The 21,464-nt window shown below is 35.9% G+C and overlaps 1 protein-coding gene and 1 non-coding gene across 2 annotated transcripts in view; one reads left to right on the top strand and one right to left on the bottom strand.

Annotated features, from left to right (window-relative positions):
* Nucleotides 1-21,464, bottom strand: part of CNOT2 (CCR4-NOT transcription complex subunit 2) — a 155,373-nt gene that overhangs the window by 63,948 nt on the left and 69,961 nt on the right. The window contains exon 2 of the mRNA XM_047787192.1: nt 14,282-14,424. Coding sequence (XP_047643148.1) covers nt 14,282-14,329 — 48 coding nt within the window. The 5' untranslated portion in view covers nt 14,330-14,424. The remainder of the gene's footprint in view (nt 1-14,281; nt 14,425-21,464) is intronic.
* LOC125131878 (small nucleolar RNA SNORA18) lies at nt 204-334 on the top strand. Its single transcript, XR_007136057.1, has one exon. It is a non-coding gene; the product is annotated as a small nucleolar RNA SNORA18 (small nucleolar RNA).

Raw genomic sequence — 21,464 nt, 5'->3', positions numbered from 1 at the left:
ACCTCAGACTTTTTGTTGGAAATAGTCTACATCAGAAAACAGTGGACAAAAACTTCAAAGCACTAAAACATAAATCTGTCAACTTTTACTTTCTTACCCAGCAAAACTCTTTATCAAAAATAAAAGTTAAATAGACTTCTCCAGACATTCAGATCTAAAAGAATTCATAACCATTAGAAATATATTACAAAAAATGTTTTTTGGTCAAAGTCTATCCTGGTGGGGCTTTTTCTGTGGACACACATTGCTGGAAACTCCTCACAGAATAATTACATAGCTTGTTTTATTCACAAAACTATTTGTTAGATTTCTGCAAAAGAACCATAAGACATGCTATTAAAAGCATGAAAGACATAATGGTCAATTTTTTTTTTTCCTTAGTAGGTGTTCATGTATTTCAAAGATCTGTACTATTCTAAGATGTGATAGTTTAGGGTGAATATGATTTCAACTTATTCTAGTTTAGAGGATGTGTGAAACTGAGAATGAGACAGATTCATCTGCTCTAACCCTACGAGTGGCCCTGAGGTAAAGTGCTTGAAGAAACTGGATCTCAAAGATTCCAGGTGGGGAATTTTTGAAGTATGTCATCAGTATATCCATATTCAAGTAGAGATCAAAGAAAGACAACTAAAAGAACTGTGGACTGACTGACATAACAGTTGTGGGCTGAACAAATGTTCTTTTTAATAGGCATTGGAAGGAATCAAAACATGTACAATTTTAAAATAAAAATGTAATATTTTAAATAATTCTATGTTACATATAATTTTAAAAGCTTTTAAAAAATTTTAAAGTCCTTCAAGTAGAAGGAAAATGATACTATAAAGAAAGAAGAGAAGGAAGGAAAAGAAGGGGAAGTAAAAGAAGAAAGGAAGGAGGCAGACAAGGGAAGGACCTGGAAGGAAAAAAAAGAGTGAAGAGAAAAAAGGAAAGGAAGAGAAGGAATGAAAAGAAAGAATGGGGAGTTCCCACTGTGGCTCAGTGGGTCAAGAACCTGAACAGTATCCATGAGGATGAAGGTTCAGTCTCTGGCCTTGCACAGTGGGTTAAGGATATGGTGTTGCCTTGAGCTGTAGTATAGGTTGTGGATGCAGCTCAGCAGCTGCAGCTCTAATTTGACCCCAAGCCTGGGAACTTCATAAGCTGAGTGTGAGAAAGGCAGGCAGGTGGGCAGGTAGAGAGAAAAAGGAGAGGGAAAGGGAGGGAGGAAGGAAAGAAGGGAGGGAGGACGGGAAGAAGGCAAAGGGAAAGGGAAAGGGAGGAAGGGAGGGAGGAAAGCAGAGGGAAAGGGAAAGGGAGGAAGGGAAGAAAAAGAATCACCAAATGTTTTCAATTATTGGCAATGATAAAAAGGATAAATAACACTAATCCTCCACCAAATTACAATGAACAAGACTGTACAACAGAAATCTGAGCAGGAAATGCTTCTCTTAAGAAGTGAAATTTCCACTAAGACCTAGACAGTGATAAAGATATGATATTACGGCAGACTATTAAAAAAAAAAAAAAAGCTCCACTTAAAACCAACTAAAAATGCTTCATGAAATACTCATCCAACCAATCAACAAATATTCACTGAGCACATGCCAGCCATTATTCTCAGGTGGGGCTACTGTGTGAACAAAATATCAGTGAAAACTAATACAGAGATTACATTTTGACTTTTAAATGAATTGATGAGCCTGGAAGACAGGGAAGGAAATTCAGCACCCCAAAACAAAGTCAAAACAAAGTGCTTACATCCCCAAAAACGAATATGCTGAAGACAGAAAGCTATTAAAAAAACCTTCTCATACAGCAGTGAGAAGGGTATATCATCAATTTTAATAACCCCTTGGTGAAGAAAACATCAAAAATTCTTGATGGTTCTGGAGTTCCTGCTGTGGCACAGTGGGTTAATGATTCAGCTTGTCTCTGTGGAAGCACTAGTTCAATCCCTGGCCCAGAACAGTGGGTTAAAAGGTTAAAGATCAGGCACTGCTGCAGCTGTGCCACAGGTCGCAGCTGCAGCTCAGATTTGATCCCTGGCCTAAGAACTTCCACATGTTTGGGAGTGGTGAAAAAAAGAAACAAAACAAAATCTTGATGGCCCTGAATTGATGCAGAAAGAGGTGAAGGAAATATATTCTGGGAATCTACAAACCAACTCAAATGCACATTAGCAGTGTGGACTACAACCCCAAACGAACATTTTATTTTTTAATTGGGCCTGGATTGGTAGTGTCTTAGGCACTGGCAAAAGCAAATGCAAATCCCCTGGGAAAAATGTCCTTCCACCTAGTCCTCAAAGAAGTCCCATAGATCTTAAGAAATTTAAAATGGTAACTTAATACACACCTGCAAGGAAAACAAGGTAGTATATGTGAAAAAGAACAGAAACAAATGATATTAGAATGATCTGTGGCAACTGCCAACTGCAGGATTTATCACATACTAAACATAAGAATGTATAAAATGATTAAAGAAATAAAAGAGGATATAATGGAGCCAAAACCTATGCACAGGAATAATGGTAAAAATGTGAATAACAGTGACAAACATGTAGTACAGACAACAAGATTAACAACCTAATGGAGAGAAACAGCAATACAGCTGCCCAACTGGTCAATATGCATTTTAAGTACTAAACAAATTAATTGATATAATACTGATCACATTCTCTACTACAATGGAATACATGAGAAATCAGCAATAGGAAGATAACTAGGAAAGTTTTTAAGTTTGAAAATTAAAAACATTCAGGGTTAAAGACACAGCAAACAAACCCGAAGAAGTAATTGATGCATATAAAACAAAAATAACTTAATAAGTAAATGACGCTAAAAACTGATTCCTAGTAAAATTGACAAATCTTAAGTAAGGCTGATAAATAAGAGGAAAAAGGCACACAATAAACAAACTTAGGGATGAAAAAGGTGCTAAGAAGAAAAAAATTACACAGAAAGCATTATGAATAATTTGTCCAATCCTGATAAAGCATATTTAAAACAAAAAATCCTCCATCAAACATCATATTACCGGTGACAACTTTAAACTTGTAGGACAAGTAACAGGAGAAAAGATTTCTACTAGTAACACTTCCATTCACATTTTATCAGAAATATTAGTGAGTTTAGAAAAGAAATACAAGTTATAAAAATTATAAAGTATCAAAACTGTATCAAATTATCAAAGTATCAAATTTCCAGATGATAATTTATTTATAGGAAAGCCCCCCAAAGAATCTATAGCTAAGTTATAAGCATAAAAGTTTAATAACATTGATAGATACAATTTAAAAGTCAATTGTATGGCAATATAACAATAACGCCTGTTAAATGTTAAAAATACAATTTACCAGAAAATGCAAGCAAAAGTACTGATGTGTAACTCTGACTAAAGATGTGTAAGTCCATTATTTAAAAAGAAAAACTACAAAAACTTCACTGAGAGAAAATACAGAATGCCTCAGTCTATCAATTCAGGGAGAGGAAGAATGTCATAAACATACTGATTCTTCCCTCAATATAAATGAAATCTGTAAAATTCCACTTGTAAACCCAATTACTTTTAAAAAAATATTCTAAGTGTGTCACTGAATAGAAGGCCAAGAAAGTCAATCATAAAGACCAGGGTGGATAGACAGATATGAAGATTTTACACAAAACTGCAGTATAGTTAAGAAAATGTGATAATGGGCAGCCTTAGATAAACACATCAAAGTAACAACATAGAGACATAAGAAAGAGACTTATGAATATAAAGCAACTGATATACAATTTAGCCAATTTAGCACTGCTAATTAGTTGAGGCAGGCACAACAAATCCATACATGATGCTAATATAAATATCTCTATGCTAAAAAGGAAACTGGATTCCTCACACCATATATGAAAATCAACTTCAGAAGGATTTAAATATGAAAGACAAAATTAAAAATCTTTTAAAAGATGAGACTATCTTCATTTACTCTATTTCAATAGGGAAATATGTCTCAAAAACAACCTCAATAGATTCAAAAAAATTTAAAATGTAACATTATCAAACATCAGATCAAATGAATACTGTTTTTCTCTGGCTTTTTTTTTTTTTTTGCCTTTTCTAGGCCTGCTCCCACAGCATATGGAGGTTCCCAAGCTAGGGGTCTAATCGGAGCTGCAGCCGCCAGCCTACGCCACAGCCATGTTCATGGCAACGCCGGATCCATAAGCCACTGAGCAAGGCTAGGGACCAAACCCGCAACCTCATGGTTCCTAGTAGGATTCGTTAACCAGAGCCACTACGGGAACTCCCAAATGAATACTGTTGATGGAACTCAAAATTGATGCAAATACAAATCTAAACATATTCCTCCAGGACCTTTTGTGAATTTCTCATTTCTTTTCCTGTGGTTGATTTCTAATTTTATGCCACTGCAGTCAGAGAAGATACCTGGAATAATTTCTATACTCTTATATTTGTTGAGGTTAGTTTTGTGCCCCAGTATATGGGCACTACTTGAAAATGTTCCAGGTGCACTTGGAAAAAAAATCTATATGTTGATTTTTTGGATGTTATGTCCTGAAAATTAAGTCTAAGTTTTCTATTGTATCATTTAGGATCTGTTGCCTTGCTGATTTTCTGTCTAGAGAATCTGTCCATTGATGTGAGTAGGGTGTGAAAATCTCCTATTTTTGTACTCCCATTAATTTCTCCTTTTATGCCTATTAGCATTTGTTGTATATCTGGGTGCGCCTATAGTAAGGGCATACATATAGATGATTGTAATATCATCTTCTTGGATTCTTTTATCATCAAATAGTGTCCTTCTTTGCCTTTATGGCCTGTTTTAAAGTTTATTTTGTCTGATATGACTATTGCAACTTCTGCTTTCCTGCTTTTTCCATTCACATAAAATATCTTTTTCCATACCCTCACTTTTAAGTGTCTTTTGCCCTAAGGTGAGTCTCTTGTAGACAGCGTACTGTAGGCTCTTGTTTTGTTAATCCAATCTGCCACTCTATGTCTTTTGATTGGAGCATTCAGTCCATTGATATTCAAGGTAATTATTGATAAATATGTATTTAATGCCATTTTAAGCCTTGTTTTCCAGTTGATTACATTTCTCCTTTGTTCCTTTCTCTCTCTCTTTTTTTTTTTTGTTGGATGATTTCCTTTTAGGCTTTCATCCTCCTCTTTAAGTTTTGGGGGATGTAATGTTTGGTTTTGATTTGTGGTTGCCCTGTTTTTCTAGTATGTTAACCCCTTCCTATATCTGCTTGCTTTAGCCTAAAAGTCATATAGGCTCAAACACATTCTTTTTAAAAAAAAAAGTCTATATTTTCTTACTTTCTTTCCTCACATTTTATGATTTTGAAGTCCTTTTTTACATCTTCATGTTTGTCTTTCTGCTATTCCTTGTGTTTATCATTGCTTTTAAAATATTTTTTTTTCCTCTCTCTTTTGGATCTGTATACAGGCTTATTTAAGTGATTGTTTTCCAACTGTGGTTTCCTCCGTCCTATTTCTTCTTTATTTAGAGGAGTCCTTTCAGCATTTCTTTTAGAGTACATTTGATGTACTCTATTTCTGTTTGTCAGAGAAAATCTTTATTTCTCCTTCTATTATAAATGATATTCTTGCTGATTAGAGTATTCTAGGCTGCAAATTTTTCCCATTTAGAACTGTGAATATATCTTGTCACTCTCTTCTGGCCTGTAGTGTTTCTGTACAGAAATCAGCTAACAGCCTTATGGGGGTACCCTTAGGATTAACTCCTTGTTTTTCTCTTGCTGCCTATAGAATCCTCTCTTTAACTTCTGCCTTTTATTATAATATATCTTGGTGTGGTCCTGTTTGGGTTCGACTTGTTTGGGGCCCTCTGTACTTCCTTTATCTTGATATTGTTTCCTTTAGATTTGGAAAGTTTTCAGCCATATTTTCTTCATTTTCAATCCCGTTTTCTTTTTCTTCTCCTTCTGGAATCCTTTTTATGTGCAGATTGGCCCACTTTACATTATCCCATAGATCTCTTACATTGTTTCATGTTTTTTTCATTTGGTTTTCTGTCTGCCTGTCCTGATTGGGTGATTTCCATTATTCTATCTACCAAGTCACTAATTTGCTCCTCTGCATTATTCATTCTGCTAGTCAGTGCCTTTAACTCAGTTTGTGTCTCTGGAAATGAATTTTCTAATTTTTCTCAGCTCCTCATATTTTCTAGTTCCTTTCTAAAGTAATCCGCATTACTGTTCATATCCGCTCTTAATTCCTTCACATTTGCTCTTAATTCCTTCAGTATTTTCACTATCTCCTTTTGAACTCAGTGTCTGTTAGAATGCAGAGGTCTATTTCATTGATTGCTCCTTCAGGTGAAGTCTCCTGTTCTTTTAACTGGGAACGGTCCCTAAGCTTCCTAATTTTGCTTACATTTTTCTTATTCTGTGAGTTTAGGGAAAACAACTACTGTAGTCTTGGAAGGTCATTTATATGCGTGGTCATTTTGTGAGGGTATTTTGTGAGAGCTTACTTTTTATTTCTAGGGTCCTGTGTGTGCTCCCAGGGAGATGGAGGCAATGGGAGGGCTAGTAGCTCATGCTTGGTTGCTAGGCTCTTGACAGTGACAGGAACCCATGGAAAGGTGGCACAGGCTGCTCCTAGTTACAGGGTCCTGGGAAGTGACAGTGATCAGGGAGGTATAGGTGGCGCCCAGAGCATCTGGCAGTGGCAGCAGCAGGGTGGGTGCATTCCCAGGGGAGTGAGAGTAACAAAAGGTGGTGCTCAATTACAGTGCCCTCTTCTTTGCCGACCTCTGAGGTGCCTGGGGCCACCCGTGGTACCTGTTCACAGACCCCCTAGTGGTGGTGGGACATAACCACCTGTGGTGTCTAAAATGACTGCTGTGGTTTGTTTCTGCTGCTTGAGGATCATGCAAGAGGCACCGGGTCTCACTTAGTCTCCTGCTGCCCTTAGCCCACACAAGAGGTGCCCAGCCACCCGTAGCCCGCGCAAGAGGCACCACACCAGCCCTAGCCTGCACCAGAGGCGCCCTGCTCTCTGAGAGCCCAAGTGTGAGCAGGTAAAAGATATTCCTACGACAGCTGTCCTTCCTCCTCTCACCCCCTCCAACAATGGCACCTTGCTTCTGCAGGCCCAGACCTGCTCCCAGTTCCTTTGGCTGTGGCATTCAGCTCCCCAGCCTGTGGCACACTGCTCCCTAGCCCTCAGGCTGTCTCCACATAGCCAACCCTAGTCCTCTCCTTGGAACTGAGTCTCAGTGCACAGCCCCTACCCTCAGCATCTCAGGCTGTGGTGTCTGGGGGCAGTGGTGCAGATGGTCTCTGTGGCGCTCTCTCTGCTCTGCCCTCCTCTGTCCAGCTACTGCATTTTTCCTCTGCGACTCTGAGGTCCCTCCATCTCAGCTGATCTTCCCATCAGTTAGGTGGCTTCCCAGGGTGTGGGCCCCCTTCCTCTTTAACAGCTCCCTCTCAGGAGTGCTAGTTCTATCCTGATTCCTTTTTTCTCTTTTTTTTCCTTTTGTTCCACTCAGTTATGTGGATGGCTTCTTGCCCATTTGGGAGGTTTAAGGTCCTCTGCCAGCATTCAGTAGATGTTCTGTGCAAATCAGTCTACATGTAGATGGGTCTTTTTTTTTGATGTTTTTGTGGGAGGTGAGTGCCACATCTTACTGTGATAGGGGCCCTCCCAGAACAAAGGGAAGGCAACCTGCACAACCAACATCTGTGCACACATGCACAACTTCGTGGCAGTATGATATAATCTGTATCCATGTGCAACTATGTCACCAGACCACCCAACCAGAATTTACAGAATATATGCTACCTTATAAGGAAGACAAAGGGACCAAAGAGTAAAAGAAAAAAAAAACAATAACGGAGGGTATATAAGACAGCATCTCACGTTCAGGGCTTAGCCTTTGGATATGAATCCGCTGAGCCAGTGCTGGCACTGAATAAACGCTGCTTCCTGGCAAAAAGCCTCACTGTCCTGGTCTCTCTGTAGGAGAATCCTGCAACACTCTGCCATCTTGATCCTTCTGCCTTTTGTTAATTTAATTTTTGTAAAATTTGAGACTATGACATGGTTCAGAAAACCTCTCTAACTTCATAAAGCTCCCTCTTCTGTTGTTTTCCTTCAGTCTTTAGAAAGTACAGTGGCTGTTTTCCGAGGTTTGCTTGGCTCTGTTCCCTTCTCCCACTTTCATCTGGTCCTTCTCTTTCCTGTCTGTTGTCCCTAACCTACTCAATTTTGATTCCATGCCCAGAAACTTCTCCTCAATAGGTCCTGGAAGGGAGTACTGGTGGGTCAGTCTTGAGAGTTCACAGAGCAAGGCTGCATTAAGTCATGTTATGCCTTACCACAGGTCCCTTACAAAATCTCCCTAACCACTTTCAAATTGGCTGCTTACCACTTTGAGGTGCTTTTATTCTCAAGTTCAGATGTTGCCCCAATGTTTCTACTTTCTTATGCATAAAAACTGATACATTTAGGTCTTGTTGGTTTTCACCTGGTATATTCCGGGGTTGATGTGGATACTTCATCATCAGTTTTTGTTACAAATGGTTTCATAGGTTTTGGGTTTTACTATCTAGTTGTTCTATTTTTATGTGGGAATTCAAAAAGACAGACAAAAAACAAAACCTAAGCTGCTTTCAGTGCAATAATCCCAGAATCTAAATGTGCTCTAAGATTTTTTAAACTTTGCTTTTATATTTTATCTGTACTAATGCTTTAACTTTCTATTTAATGATAAACACTCAATTGGGGCAAATTACTTAAGTGTAAAATACATTTATGGAGTTCCTGTTGTGGCAGAATGTAAATGAATCCAGCTAGGAACCATGAAGTTGCAGGTTTGATCCCTGGCCCTGCTCAGTAGGTTAAGGATCCGGTTGTTGTGAGCTGTGGTGTAGGTTACAGATGGGGCTCGGATCTGGCCTTGCTGTGGCTGTGGCATAGGTCAGGAGCTGTGGCTCCGATTGGACCCCTAGCCTGGGAATCTCCATGTGCCACGGGTGCAGCCCTAAAGAAAATAAATAAAATAAAATAAATTTCTGAAAGAGAACACAACATTTCACATATTAAAAGCCTAGAGCTTAAGTTCCCAAAGGAGCACCACAAAGAGCACACATGGGTGCTGCCAGATATTTTAAATCTTCTCAGGGAAACACAGAAGTATCTGTCAGATGCCATCTGAACTACGTAAGTGGTTTAGACCCAATTATTTAATTTAACAGAACTGTTAACATTTCTGTTGGCTCGGGGGCACTATGAAAAAATTACTAAGAAACTAAGGGTGTCATAAAAACCATATATATTAGTAAAACTTGCTTTTTGGAAAATAAATCTCACTTAATTTGATGATTTCAGAATATGAGGAAAAGAAGTATCAGAACATATTATGCATTCAAAGAAAGACTAACATGTAATAAGCCTAACCAATGAAGAACTCGGGAATTCATTTAACCTGATGCTTTTGGTTAGCCAGAGCATGAAAAAGAGGCTCCATGAATGACAAATAAATTAAATTTTATTTTAAACAAATATTTAGGCTATGGAGTCAAAATAAACTTTGTTGCTGATAACATGATCATGATGGCAGAAGCATCACATTTAAAGTACAATTATAAAAGTGACCTCATTTTAGCAGGAATTGTACAACTGCAAGTGAACTTAACAGTCATCCAACTTGAGTTTTTTAAATGCCCTTGATCTCTGGCTAGTCATTTGTTTACAAGAGTTTGAAGAGCAACAAATTGTGAACCAATTCACTGGTTTCAGGTATTTATTTTCGAACAAATTCCTCCTCACAGCTTACTCTTGCTCACTTTAATCCAATGCCAAACTGCAACAACAACTAAAGCCTCTCTCCTTCTGCTCTGGTCACTAGGTATATTCTGACAATTCAAATTACTAAATCTTCAATTTTCAAAAATTCTTTTTTATCTTAAGTATTCTTTAGATTATGTAGCTTTAACATGCTTTAATCTATCACAGATTCAAAAATACTTTCATGCTGGTGCTGTTTTCTATCATACTAGAAGGTATTAAGAGAAGGTTATAAGCTACTATGTTATAACTATGACTCTAAGACACTATCAGTAAGATGCAATAAGCCCCACACTGATAGCAGAAATTTGTATACAGTATTTTCTTGTGTACTGAATGGAAAAACACCTACTAGATGCATTTGTATGTGCACCAGTAACTGTTAAATAATTTGGTAATGCGTTTTAAATGCTTTACATCATGCAGAATTGTGTGAATTGTCGGATAGATAATGAGTGTTTTAGCAATACCTAGGAAATTGTTTATGGTTTTGGGTGGGTTGGAAATTCATTATTTTTTTCCTAAACAAAATAACAGAATATAGGGTACCATTTTTCAAACCAGTGCCACACAATACATAAAGATGCACCTGTATACTGAAATATCTATACGTAATAAAAATATAAACAAAAAGAACAAAACACAAAATTCAAACTAGTGAGTTGTTCTGGGGAAGGAAGCAGTGGAAAGGTGGGACATGGAAATATATCCATTAAGTACAATATGCGAGCTGTAGAAAAATGCATATTTATTAAAATAGAGAAAATAAATCACATTTGCACCTATATACTCACTAGAACAGATCTGAAAAGATACACACTAAACTGTTAAGAGTAAAACTGTAAACTTTCACATTCTATAGCTCTCTAATTTAAAAAACAAAAATAAAACACTTCAATGGCAGAGGGAGAGAGGAAGAAAGGGCAATACAGTCACTGCTATCTATCATTCTCTGACATTATACATTCCACAAATTTAATGTGGTATTTTAAATAATGAGATATTCTTAAGGAACATACAGATTGGGATGCATCAGACCTAGATTACAGCTAACATACTGAACTAGTCCGCATATGATGTGATCAATTACCTCAAATTAAAAAGTAACATTCTAAAAATCTTGGAAATATAAGTAGCATTTCCCCTAGCACACTTTATAATTCCTTCCTTTTACTTCTTGCATTGTATTATTTAATTTTATTGAAACAATATGCATTTGAACATCTATTATATAACTGAAACCATACCAGGTACTGGCAGTACCAAAATAAATTCAGCTCCAGTTTTTAAGACACTTGTAACATACAGTAGCACTGACCAATACAACTTCCTGCAATGACGGAAAAGTTCTATATCTGTACTGTTCAATATGATAGCCATTAACAACAGCATGTGATTACTGAGTACTTGAAATGCGGCTGATGTGAATGAGAAATTATTTTATTTAAATGAATTTAAATTTATATACCACTTATAGCTAGTGCCTACAGTATGGAACAGCACAAATGTAACAAGAAGACAAGGAAAAATAACTATAGTGTGTATCATGGTAAACACTAAACTAGAAGTATACACAAAGGTATGAAAGCATGGAGAAGGAATGTTGAAGCCCATCATGGAATGACTTGTGAAAGTACTACTATCTAATTCTTGAATCATGTAAAGAAAGGTGAGGCATTACGTGAAGAGGAACCAAAAGAAGTAAAGTGTTAAATTGTAAAAGTACACAGCAGGGAGATTTAAAAGCGGTTTTGTATTACTAAACGGAAAAATTCATCACAGGCAAACAGAGGAGACAATGGAAATAAAAGCATGTGGCGTAGGAATGTGGCAAGATTTTATATGTAATGTTTAGGAGCTAGTCTTTATTATGTAAGAGAGACAAAGACAACACTGATAAGTTTATCTGGCAATTAATATGGTTAGATTTATGCATGCTCATAGCTGGAATAAATCAGTGTAAATGAGAGGAAGATAAAAAAATTCTAAACAAAAACTGATGTTACATTCCCTTGGCAGAAGCTTTACAATTCTTACAAAAAAGAATGAACTATAAACCATTCATATAATTAAATTAACTTGTCTGAACTATTTAGTTCAGACTAACATACCAGTCTACATACACAAATAAACTTCAACTACTCTACTCAAACGCAAAAAACTTAACTGGGCTTAAACTTACAGTAAGAAATAAAAAACATGAAATAGATAATGGTAGAAAAATTAATACTTTAACCAACATCCATTTGAAGTCACCAGCTTTTAGCAGGAAGCTGAGGGAATGCACCTTCGCGAATTAATTCTGAAGTCTTTAACCAGGTCCATAATGAAATAAGAACTGGAAAAATATTCTTCTTCTTATTAACTCTGGAATATTAGCCTATACTATCAGAATGTTTAAATATCACTATAAGACATCAAGCACCCTCCAAAAACAAAAGGCCTCAAACGTAAAATGAGTATACACGGATACAAAGAAATTCTACTTTATTCATGAAAAACAACAAAATTCCTCCAAAATGAAATCTTTAAAAACCCAAATCATTTAATCTCTGCATATACAAATCCTACTTCTAACAATATAAATATTAGAAATTTATCTAATATTCCTTTGAATTTCCCATATGCTCTTAATATGTTCATAATTATCAGACAGCAAATTATATTCCTATACATTCACTTTTCAGAGGAGGCTTTTAAAAATAAAATAATTTTACAGTGGAAATTTAAACAACAGTTTTCAGAAATATTTCAACATGCATAACTACATAACACAAAAGAGAAAAGGAAAAATATTTTCAGGTAGAAAAACCCTAACCAAGAATGAATGCATTTTCAGGTGAGCTCAAAAACACTTGGATTATTTATAAATAATGTGACTGAAATAGTGTGATTCCAAATAATTTTTTTAGAGTAGAATGAACAGAAATTAGGAAATCTCTTCATGTGTAAAATATCTCATTTTATTCCTTTCTTATGTGTAAAATTTGGAATTCTCTATTATTATGATTCTGTAGTCAATTAACCATACCATATGATCAAAAAAGTTCTATACTTACATTTTATTAACTGGATTATAAACACTTAAAAGCCACATAATCCACAATCACAATTTCTTAAAGTAATTTAGCAGATTCTATCAAAAGATATAATAGCTCAAGCAGTGTAACCAATTAAAATCTTATGAGTCAAGGTAGATGGAAGCGGTTTTGAGGCAGGAGCTACAAGTAATGAGCAAAGGCCACGTCACTTGAGCCAATAAAAACAACTCAGAACAGAAAAGGTTACAGAGAGAACTGATTCTATATAGTCATAGCTGACTCCGATTTATTAAAATTATAAAAATCTGGTGAGAAACTTCAGACATCAAATTAGGTCAAATTCTACAAAGGTTAAATATGACAGTATTTTGTATTAGGGACAGAGCCCAAACCAGAACCTAAGTATTATGCTCAAAGGTTCTTTACTATTTCACCATTTACAATTTTCTTCACTGTTCACTCTTCCAATCTGAGGGAAGAAAAGACTAATTGTGCCAAAATAAATAATTAAAAGACAAATGGTTAGTTAACAAAAGCATCTACTATCAGACTAGTTGCCTTCACAGCCTAGAGGGAATAAAACTGGTAAGTGGAAGAGGGAGAGGTTAGATAGGTACCTGTGCAGGAAGTCTGAAGCTTACCCCTACTTGAGCTATGAACTATTCTGTTTTCTGAATCACTACATAATTTGATATTAAATTATTATCAAATGAATAAAGCCAAATGTCTTTGAAAAAACTAAATTCAAATATTATGGGTTTTGAAATCACTATTTAATAGCACTATCTTTAAAATTCACCTTCTTTTATAAGCTGAGAAAGAAACAAAAATATTACACTTCAACCATCGTATTAGCATCCTTACATACTTCATAGGGAATGGATTTGTAAACTAACTTATAATAAATGAGAAATTATGAGAACAGCAAGCCAATGACAATTCAATAGAATCTGGGTCTCTGAACACCCTGAATTTTCATTTCTATTTCTTCTAAATGCTAACCAATTTTGTCTACATTTCTGTAATGCTCTAGTACCCTCAGTATAATCTAAGACTTCAGTTTTAGTCTTCCAGGAATCATACGTGTAAAAGCAATCAATATTTTATTTTATGAAATACTAGGTCTGAATCCAGCCACAAAGTCAAAAATTGTGTATCAGATAATCTAAGTTTTGACATATATACACACACAGGAGAAAATTTCTGACACTAAAAGAATACACATTTCTTATAAGTATGCTTTATTATGAAAAATGTTCCAAACTGTTTCAACTATTAAGCCATATATATACATATATAATTTAAAAAATTATAACCCACATTTTTCAGGTTGAGGTCTATCCAATCTGCTGGTTCCTAAATACAACATATTAAACAGTTCAATGTAATTATGTGACCAACAGAAGAAAGCAAAATAAAATTGATCTTACCTGGTAGTTTCTTTTCTCAGATAATGTATGTCCATCAGTCCTCACCATAGAGTCGTGTCCTTTCCTCACAGTACTGGAGGCAATCAAATAGAACTGTCACTCAAGGGTCGTGTCACAGGAAGGACCGCCCACCAGTTCTCCCTCTAGAGTGGAATTATCCAAAAGCCATCAAAATTACTAACATGTAAAATATATGAACAGTACCAAAAATACCAATATGATACAAAGAAAACAAAACCAAAACTTTTTTTTTAATGTCCTAACTGATCTTCCTCTTAACCATCAAAGAAGGGCTAGACTGCCAGACATACTTTGTTTGACACAGAAATTATTAAGCATGAAAAACTTTTCCCTCCCACTTCTACTCTCTCCTATTAAAACTGTCCGCCACATACCTCACACATAGGAAGAAACTTATAGTGAATAAAAACGGAGTGGACAAAAAAGTTAAGCCCTTAATCAACATTATCTTTTTTAAATAAACAATTTGTTAGTATTAGAAATATCCAATTAATTCAGATTCAGTCATTTAATTTCAAATCCCCCTTCATTCAGTTTATGGAGTTTATTCTTATGCCATAAGATGGGAATACATCATATAATCTTAGGATGGTTAACAGGTGCAAACCTAAGTCAATATTCTATTAAAATTTACTCCAATGAAGAGTAATAACAACTGTCAACTTTCTAGATTCCTTGGTCCTTCAATTCTCCAATTTTTTGCATGCTTTAATAGAATTTTCTTTTTTACATTAGGGCAGAAACATAATGAAGCTTATTTCTTAACCTGGTCAGAGAAATAAACCCAAAATGACTAGGCACTGTATTCCTCAGGCATCAAAAGATCACCAAAACAGAGGTAATAGTTGCTAGAGATGCTAACTCAAAAATATAAACTGAAAATGAAAGATCAAAAATTCAAAAGTGGTACCTACAAAAAATTTCTAAATATTTTCAAGACAAATGTCACTCTCCTAACTTTTAGTAAAATGTTTACCCGAATGAAGGAGTACATAGTATATACACCTACTGAATTAACAATAGTTGCTAATCCCTAAAAATTATAATCAAATTTAGAGCAATTATTTAACATCAGACAAAATTCACTTTGGGAGAGGAAAATAAAAACATCTAATTTAAATTCATAAGAAGTGCAAATCATTTTTATTAAGACCAACACACAAATACATATTCAAATATATTACCTCTAAAAAGCAATCTAGTAAGAAGGCAAAAAATTTTTCAAGGAAAACAAAACTTTAAAAATTAGTATTATTAGATTTAAGTTTTTAAAGAATTAATGTAATAAGGAGTTCCCGCTAAGGAACAGTGGGTTAAAGGATCTGGCACTGACTCAGCTGTGACTTGGATTCACTCCCCTGGCCCAAGAACCTCCATATGCTACATGTGCAGTCACTAAAAAAAATATCATGTAATGAAAACCTACACTCCACCTCTTGTTTTATGTTTCACCACAAACAGTGGGTACTATTTACTTTTACTTCATCTGACCATCTTACGCTGTTTATGATTGGCTGAAATTCTTCAAAGATGCCAGTCTCTATGGCAAAAATGTAATTGGGTATTACCAAATTTATATGTACTATTGCAATTAGATGTCTCTCAAAAGTAACAAGGGAGAAAGGTTTTTTTAAAGCAATAACTATATTTACTGCTTTAAATATCACCCTTACCATCTAGCAAGAAATTAAGTTATATCATAAAGAGAAACTAGTCAATTGGATGTTCAAGAATAGTAAAGTGAAATACATTCGGCTCCAACTTAAATGTCCATGATTGTCACAAAGTGAGAACAAATTTACTTTATTATGCATGCCCTAAACAACTAACTATTTTAATGGTTTTTATAATATTAAGTAGTTTAAAACAGTACTTACATTACTATTAACATATTCATGACACCTCTGAATTCAATGGACAATAAGTGTAAAATTCCAGTTTTTTCTTGGAGAACAAGCATGTTTCCCTTCTTAAGTAAGTTATGGTTCAAGTCCATGCACTATCTTCAATTTGTACTAGTTTCATCAAAAGATACGTCAGAAATCTAAAATCAGGCAAGGCTAGTCTGTTTTTACTAGCATAATCTATATAAAACATAATTAGGACTTTACATGCTAAATAATTTTGTAATTAAAAATAAGTTAATATTTAATCTGCAAATTTTCCAGATAGAAGAAAATGTTAACTTTGGAGTACTATACATTTAGAATAAAAGTAAAACTCATTTTGTTCCCCCATCTTGGGATAACTTCAAGTATTTTATGGCTTAGGGTTTCAAACAACAGCCACTACAGGCTTACTTCCAAGATACTGCAGGTTCAGTTCCAGATCACAGCACAAGTATCACAATAAAGCAAGTCAAACATTTTTTTGGTTTCCCAATACATGTTATGTTTACACTATACTGTAGTCTGTTAAGTTTGCAATAGCATTATACCTAAAAATCAGTGTACACACATACCTTAACTAAACATTTTACTGCTAAAAAATGTTAGTCATCATTGGAGCCCTCAGTGAGTCATAATCTTTTTGCAATACTAACAAAGAAAGATCACTGATCATAATTCATCTTAACAAATAATGAAAAAGTTTGAAATACTGTGAGAATTACAAAATGCTATAGAGTCATGAAGTGAGCAAAGGCTGATGGAAAAAAGATGCCAACAGATTTGATTGCTATAGGATCACCACAAACCTTCAATTTGTAAAAAACAAACAACAACAACCCCAACATTATATACTGACAAAGTACAATAAAGTGATGTACAATGAAACAAGAAGTATGCCTGTATATGCTCTAACCAATACAGGAATCAACATTCTTTACTGAACTAAAAATCATTATCTTCTTTTAGTAAACAAAGAAAAAGAAATGAGGGCACTCTATTTTCTTCTGGGTAAACATGAAAAGCTAACATCTGTCACCACTATCTTATATTAAATAAAAGTGTGCAATAATAGCTTGTATTGATACTCATCATTTTAGAAATGAAAAGAGAGTAAATAGATAAAAGAGGATGTGAACATATACAGGAGACAGAATATATATAAAAAGGAACAAACATAAAAGAGAACATGCAGCCTAGTTGCCTAAATTTATTGCAGTTTATGCACTGGTTTTCCCACAAAGTTCTATAAATATTTAAAAGTCAGGAAAACAAATATTATAATACTAAAACAAAATTTTCTCTAAGGCAGGGATGCCTTCCAAGATGGAAAAACAGAGATTATATTTACCTTCCTATCTTAAATAACTAGAAAAGAAAAACATGAAACAATGATTTTCGGACACTGAACGTCATCTCAGGACATAGATCATCAAGAGAAAAAAGCAAAGAAAGTTAAATTCTATTGCCTGTAGAGTTATGAGGCTGAAATACAGGGAGGAGGCTGGGGCAAAACCCTATCGGAGCCCAAAAGTCTCACTGGGTTAAGAAAAAAAGAATTCAGAATCAAGAGATACACCAGGACAGCTAGAATTTGCAGGGCAAATGGAGAGAAGGAAGCTACAAAGAGATCCAAAGATCTGGAGAGATTCCCCTCAAGGTTTTAGCTAAGTAATGATCTGTGCATGCTTGTAAGAAAACTACTGAGGCTGAAGAAAAAGCCTCTGAAAGGGAGAAATCAGAACAATCCCAAGAGCTCATGTGCCCATAAACCAGAGTAGGACTTTTTTTTTTTTTTGGTCTTTTGAGGGCCGCACCCAAGATATAGGGAGGTTGCCAGACTAGAGGCCGAATCGGAGCTACAGCTGCTGGCCTATGCCACAGCCACAGCCACAGCCACAGCCACGCCAGATCTGAGCTGCGTCTGCAACCCACAGCTCACTGCAACACCAGATCCTTAACCCACTGAAGAGGCCAGGGATCGAACCCGCAACTTCATGGTTCCTCGTAGGATTCGTTCCCACTGTGCCGAAACGGGAACTCCGAGAGCAGGACCTCTTAATACACAGGGTACTGAATACAATTCAGAAGGTAACGAATGACTCAGCAACAAAACCAAATAAGCTTTAAACTAAACGATGTTCCTGACCAGCTCTTGACCAGAGCTTAAAACCAAACCTTAAAAAGATCAAAATAATTTCAAGTACCACACTCCCAAAAACCTAATATTTAAAATAATATAGCAAACACCAGCATTAAATAATGTAAAAATCAAATATCTTGCATCCAGTCAGAAACACTAGCCATGCAAAGAAATGGGAAATAGAACCTACGACAAGGTGAAGTATAATAAATGGAAACAGAATCAGCCATGATATAGATGATAGGATCAGTGGATAAGGAGGTTAAAAGAGGTTTGGAAATGCATTCCATACATTCAAGCAAATAAGGAAAACTATGAACATAATCCCAGAAATGCAAAGTACTGAAAAGACCCAAGTTGGTAGCAAAGAGGAATTTTTTTATGGTGACAGAAAAATTCTGTATCTTGCTTTTGGTGGTGGTGGTTATATGACTCTACACATGTGAAAAACACCTCAGAATGATAAAAACATAAAAAAAATGAGTGCATGCAGAAACTGGTGAAACAAGTTAGGCTGCAGTTATATTATACCAATCTCTGGTTTCAATAATGCACTATAGTTATGTAGGATCACATCACTGGAGGAAAATAGGTAATAGGCATATGGGCTCTCTCTGTATTATTTTTTGCTACTTTTAGAGTTTATAATCATTTGAAAGTTTTAATTATCTGGAAGTTAAAAGATTTCTAAAAGCTTTAAATTCATTATCTAGAGATAAAAATTCAATAGCTATAATTAAACATTCATTGGACAGGATTAAAAGCAGATTAGATACTTCAAAAGAAAAGTGTATCACGGAGGGGAAAAAAATGGAAAATTGGAGTTCCGCTGTGGCACAGTCGGTTAAGAATCCAGTGTTGAAGTTCCCATCATGGTTCAGCAGAAATGAATCTGACTAGCATCCATAAGGATATAGGTTCGATCCCTGGCCTCACTAAGTGGGTTAAGGATCCGGTGTTGCCGTGAGCTATGGTGTAGGTCACAGATGCAGCTTGAAGCTAGCTTTGCTGTTGCTGTGGCTATGGAGTGGGCTGGTGGCTACAGCTCCGATTTGACCCCTGGCCTGGGAACCCACATATGCTGTGGGTGTGGCCCTAAAAAGGAAAAAAAAAAAAAAAAAAAGAATCCAGTGTTGTCTCTGCAGCGGTCTGGGTTTGATCCCCAGCCCAGCACAGTGGGTTCAGGATCTGGCATTGCCACAAGTGTGGCACAGGTTGCAGGTGTGGCCTGGATTTGATACCTAGCCTGGGAACTTCATTCCATATGTTGCAAGTGTGGCAAAAAACCCAATAAATACAGTGAGAAAAGGGACTAGGAAAAAAAAAAAAAACCTGTGGGATAACAAACTGTGAGATAATATCAAGCGGGACAATGAACTGCTGGGCAATTATTAAGCAGTCTAAAATTGATGTAATTAGTATCCTAGAAGGAGCAAAGGAGCTTGAAGGACAGAAAACAATGGCCCAATTTTCCCTAAACTGCCTGAGCTGTGGTGTAGGTCCCAGACGTGGCTCAGATCTGGCATTGCTGTGGCATAGGCCAGTGGCTACAGCTCTGATTTGACCCTGAGCCTGGGAACCTCCATATGCCGCTGGTGCAGCCTTAAAAAGACAAAATAAACAAACAAACAAATAAATAAATAAAATTTTGTTCTTAATTATACAGGCGATAACTAAGCTTACTGTGGTGATCATTTCCCAGTGTATTCAAATATTAAGTCATTGTGCTGCGGACCTGAAAATATTAATTATACCTCAATGAAAAAATAAAACTTTGCTCATATACACAAAAAAGAACACATAGAGAAACAGGAATGAGGGCAGACCTGTCATCAGAAACAGTGCACATCAGTTTTTTTTGTTTTTAAACTATAGGAAGAAAAACAAACTATCAACCAAGATTTCTAAATCTAGCTAAAATATTTTTTAAAAAATGAAAGCAAATAGTCACTTTACAAGGGTTTGGTAGCTTTTTATAAAATTAAACATAGATAACATACAACCCAGCCACTGAAAACTTATGTTCACATCAAAACTTATATGTGAATGTTTATACCAAGGACAATGTCTTTCAGTAGGTGAAGAGATAAATAAAAATAGTATATCCACACAATAGAACACTGGGGAAAAATAAAATAGTATATCTATACAACAGAATTGTGCTCAACAATTAAAAAAACAAGCTATTAATTCATGCAGCATGGATGAATCTTAAGTGCATTTACTAATGGAAAGAATCCAGACCAAAAAGCACATTCATATGACATTCTAGAAAGGCAAAACTATAGAGACAGAAAATAGACCAGTGGTTGCCAGGGGACTGGAGGGGGTGGGGGAAGGGCTGACTACAAAGGGGACACAGGGGGAACTTTTAAAGAAACTGAATTATTCCATATGGTATTAGAGTGGTGGAAACATGATGCTATGCATGTCCTAAAATCCATAGAACTTCACAACATGAAGAGTAAAGCTGAATGCATGTAAACTTAAAAAGGAGCTGCAGCCGACGGCCTACGCCAGAGTGACAGCAACGCCAGATCCAAGCCGCGTCTTCGACCTACACTACAGCTCACGGCAACGTCAGATCCTTAACCCACTGAGTGAGGCCAGGGATTGAACCCCCAACCTCATGCTTCCTAGCTGGATTCGTTTCCGCTCTACCACAACGGGAACTCCTCAAGGTACTTTTAGAATAAAGTATTGAATATACCAATATAAACAAACATTTTACATCTTCTTTTCTATACTGAAAACCCTTAGTCATGCTATCAGCTTAAAATTTGACAAGGCAGTTAAGAAGGAAAATATAAATGGAATCTTAATTAATATAAGAAAAAAATAAGCAGGCTTATTCATCCTAGGTCTTTCCCTAAGTCACAGGCTAATAAAAATTTATTTAGAGACATGGAAACAACCCAAATGTCCACTGACAGATGACTGGATTAGAAAGATGTGGTATATATATACACAATGGGACACTACTCAGCCATGAAAAAGAACAAAATGCCATTTGCAGCAACATGGATGGAACTAGAGACTCTCATACTAAGGGAAGTAAGTCAGAAAGAGAAAGAGAAATACCATATGATATCACTTATATCTAGAATCTAATATACAGCACAAATTAACCTTT

Source organism: Phacochoerus africanus, chromosome 7 (assembly GCF_016906955.1).
Source record: "Phacochoerus africanus isolate WHEZ1 chromosome 7, ROS_Pafr_v1, whole genome shotgun sequence".
Taxonomy (NCBI): Eukaryota; Metazoa; Chordata; class Mammalia; order Artiodactyla; family Suidae; genus Phacochoerus; species Phacochoerus africanus.
The sequence above is the reverse complement of the archived record's forward strand: the minus strand, read 5'-3'. Positions and strand labels throughout refer to the sequence as shown.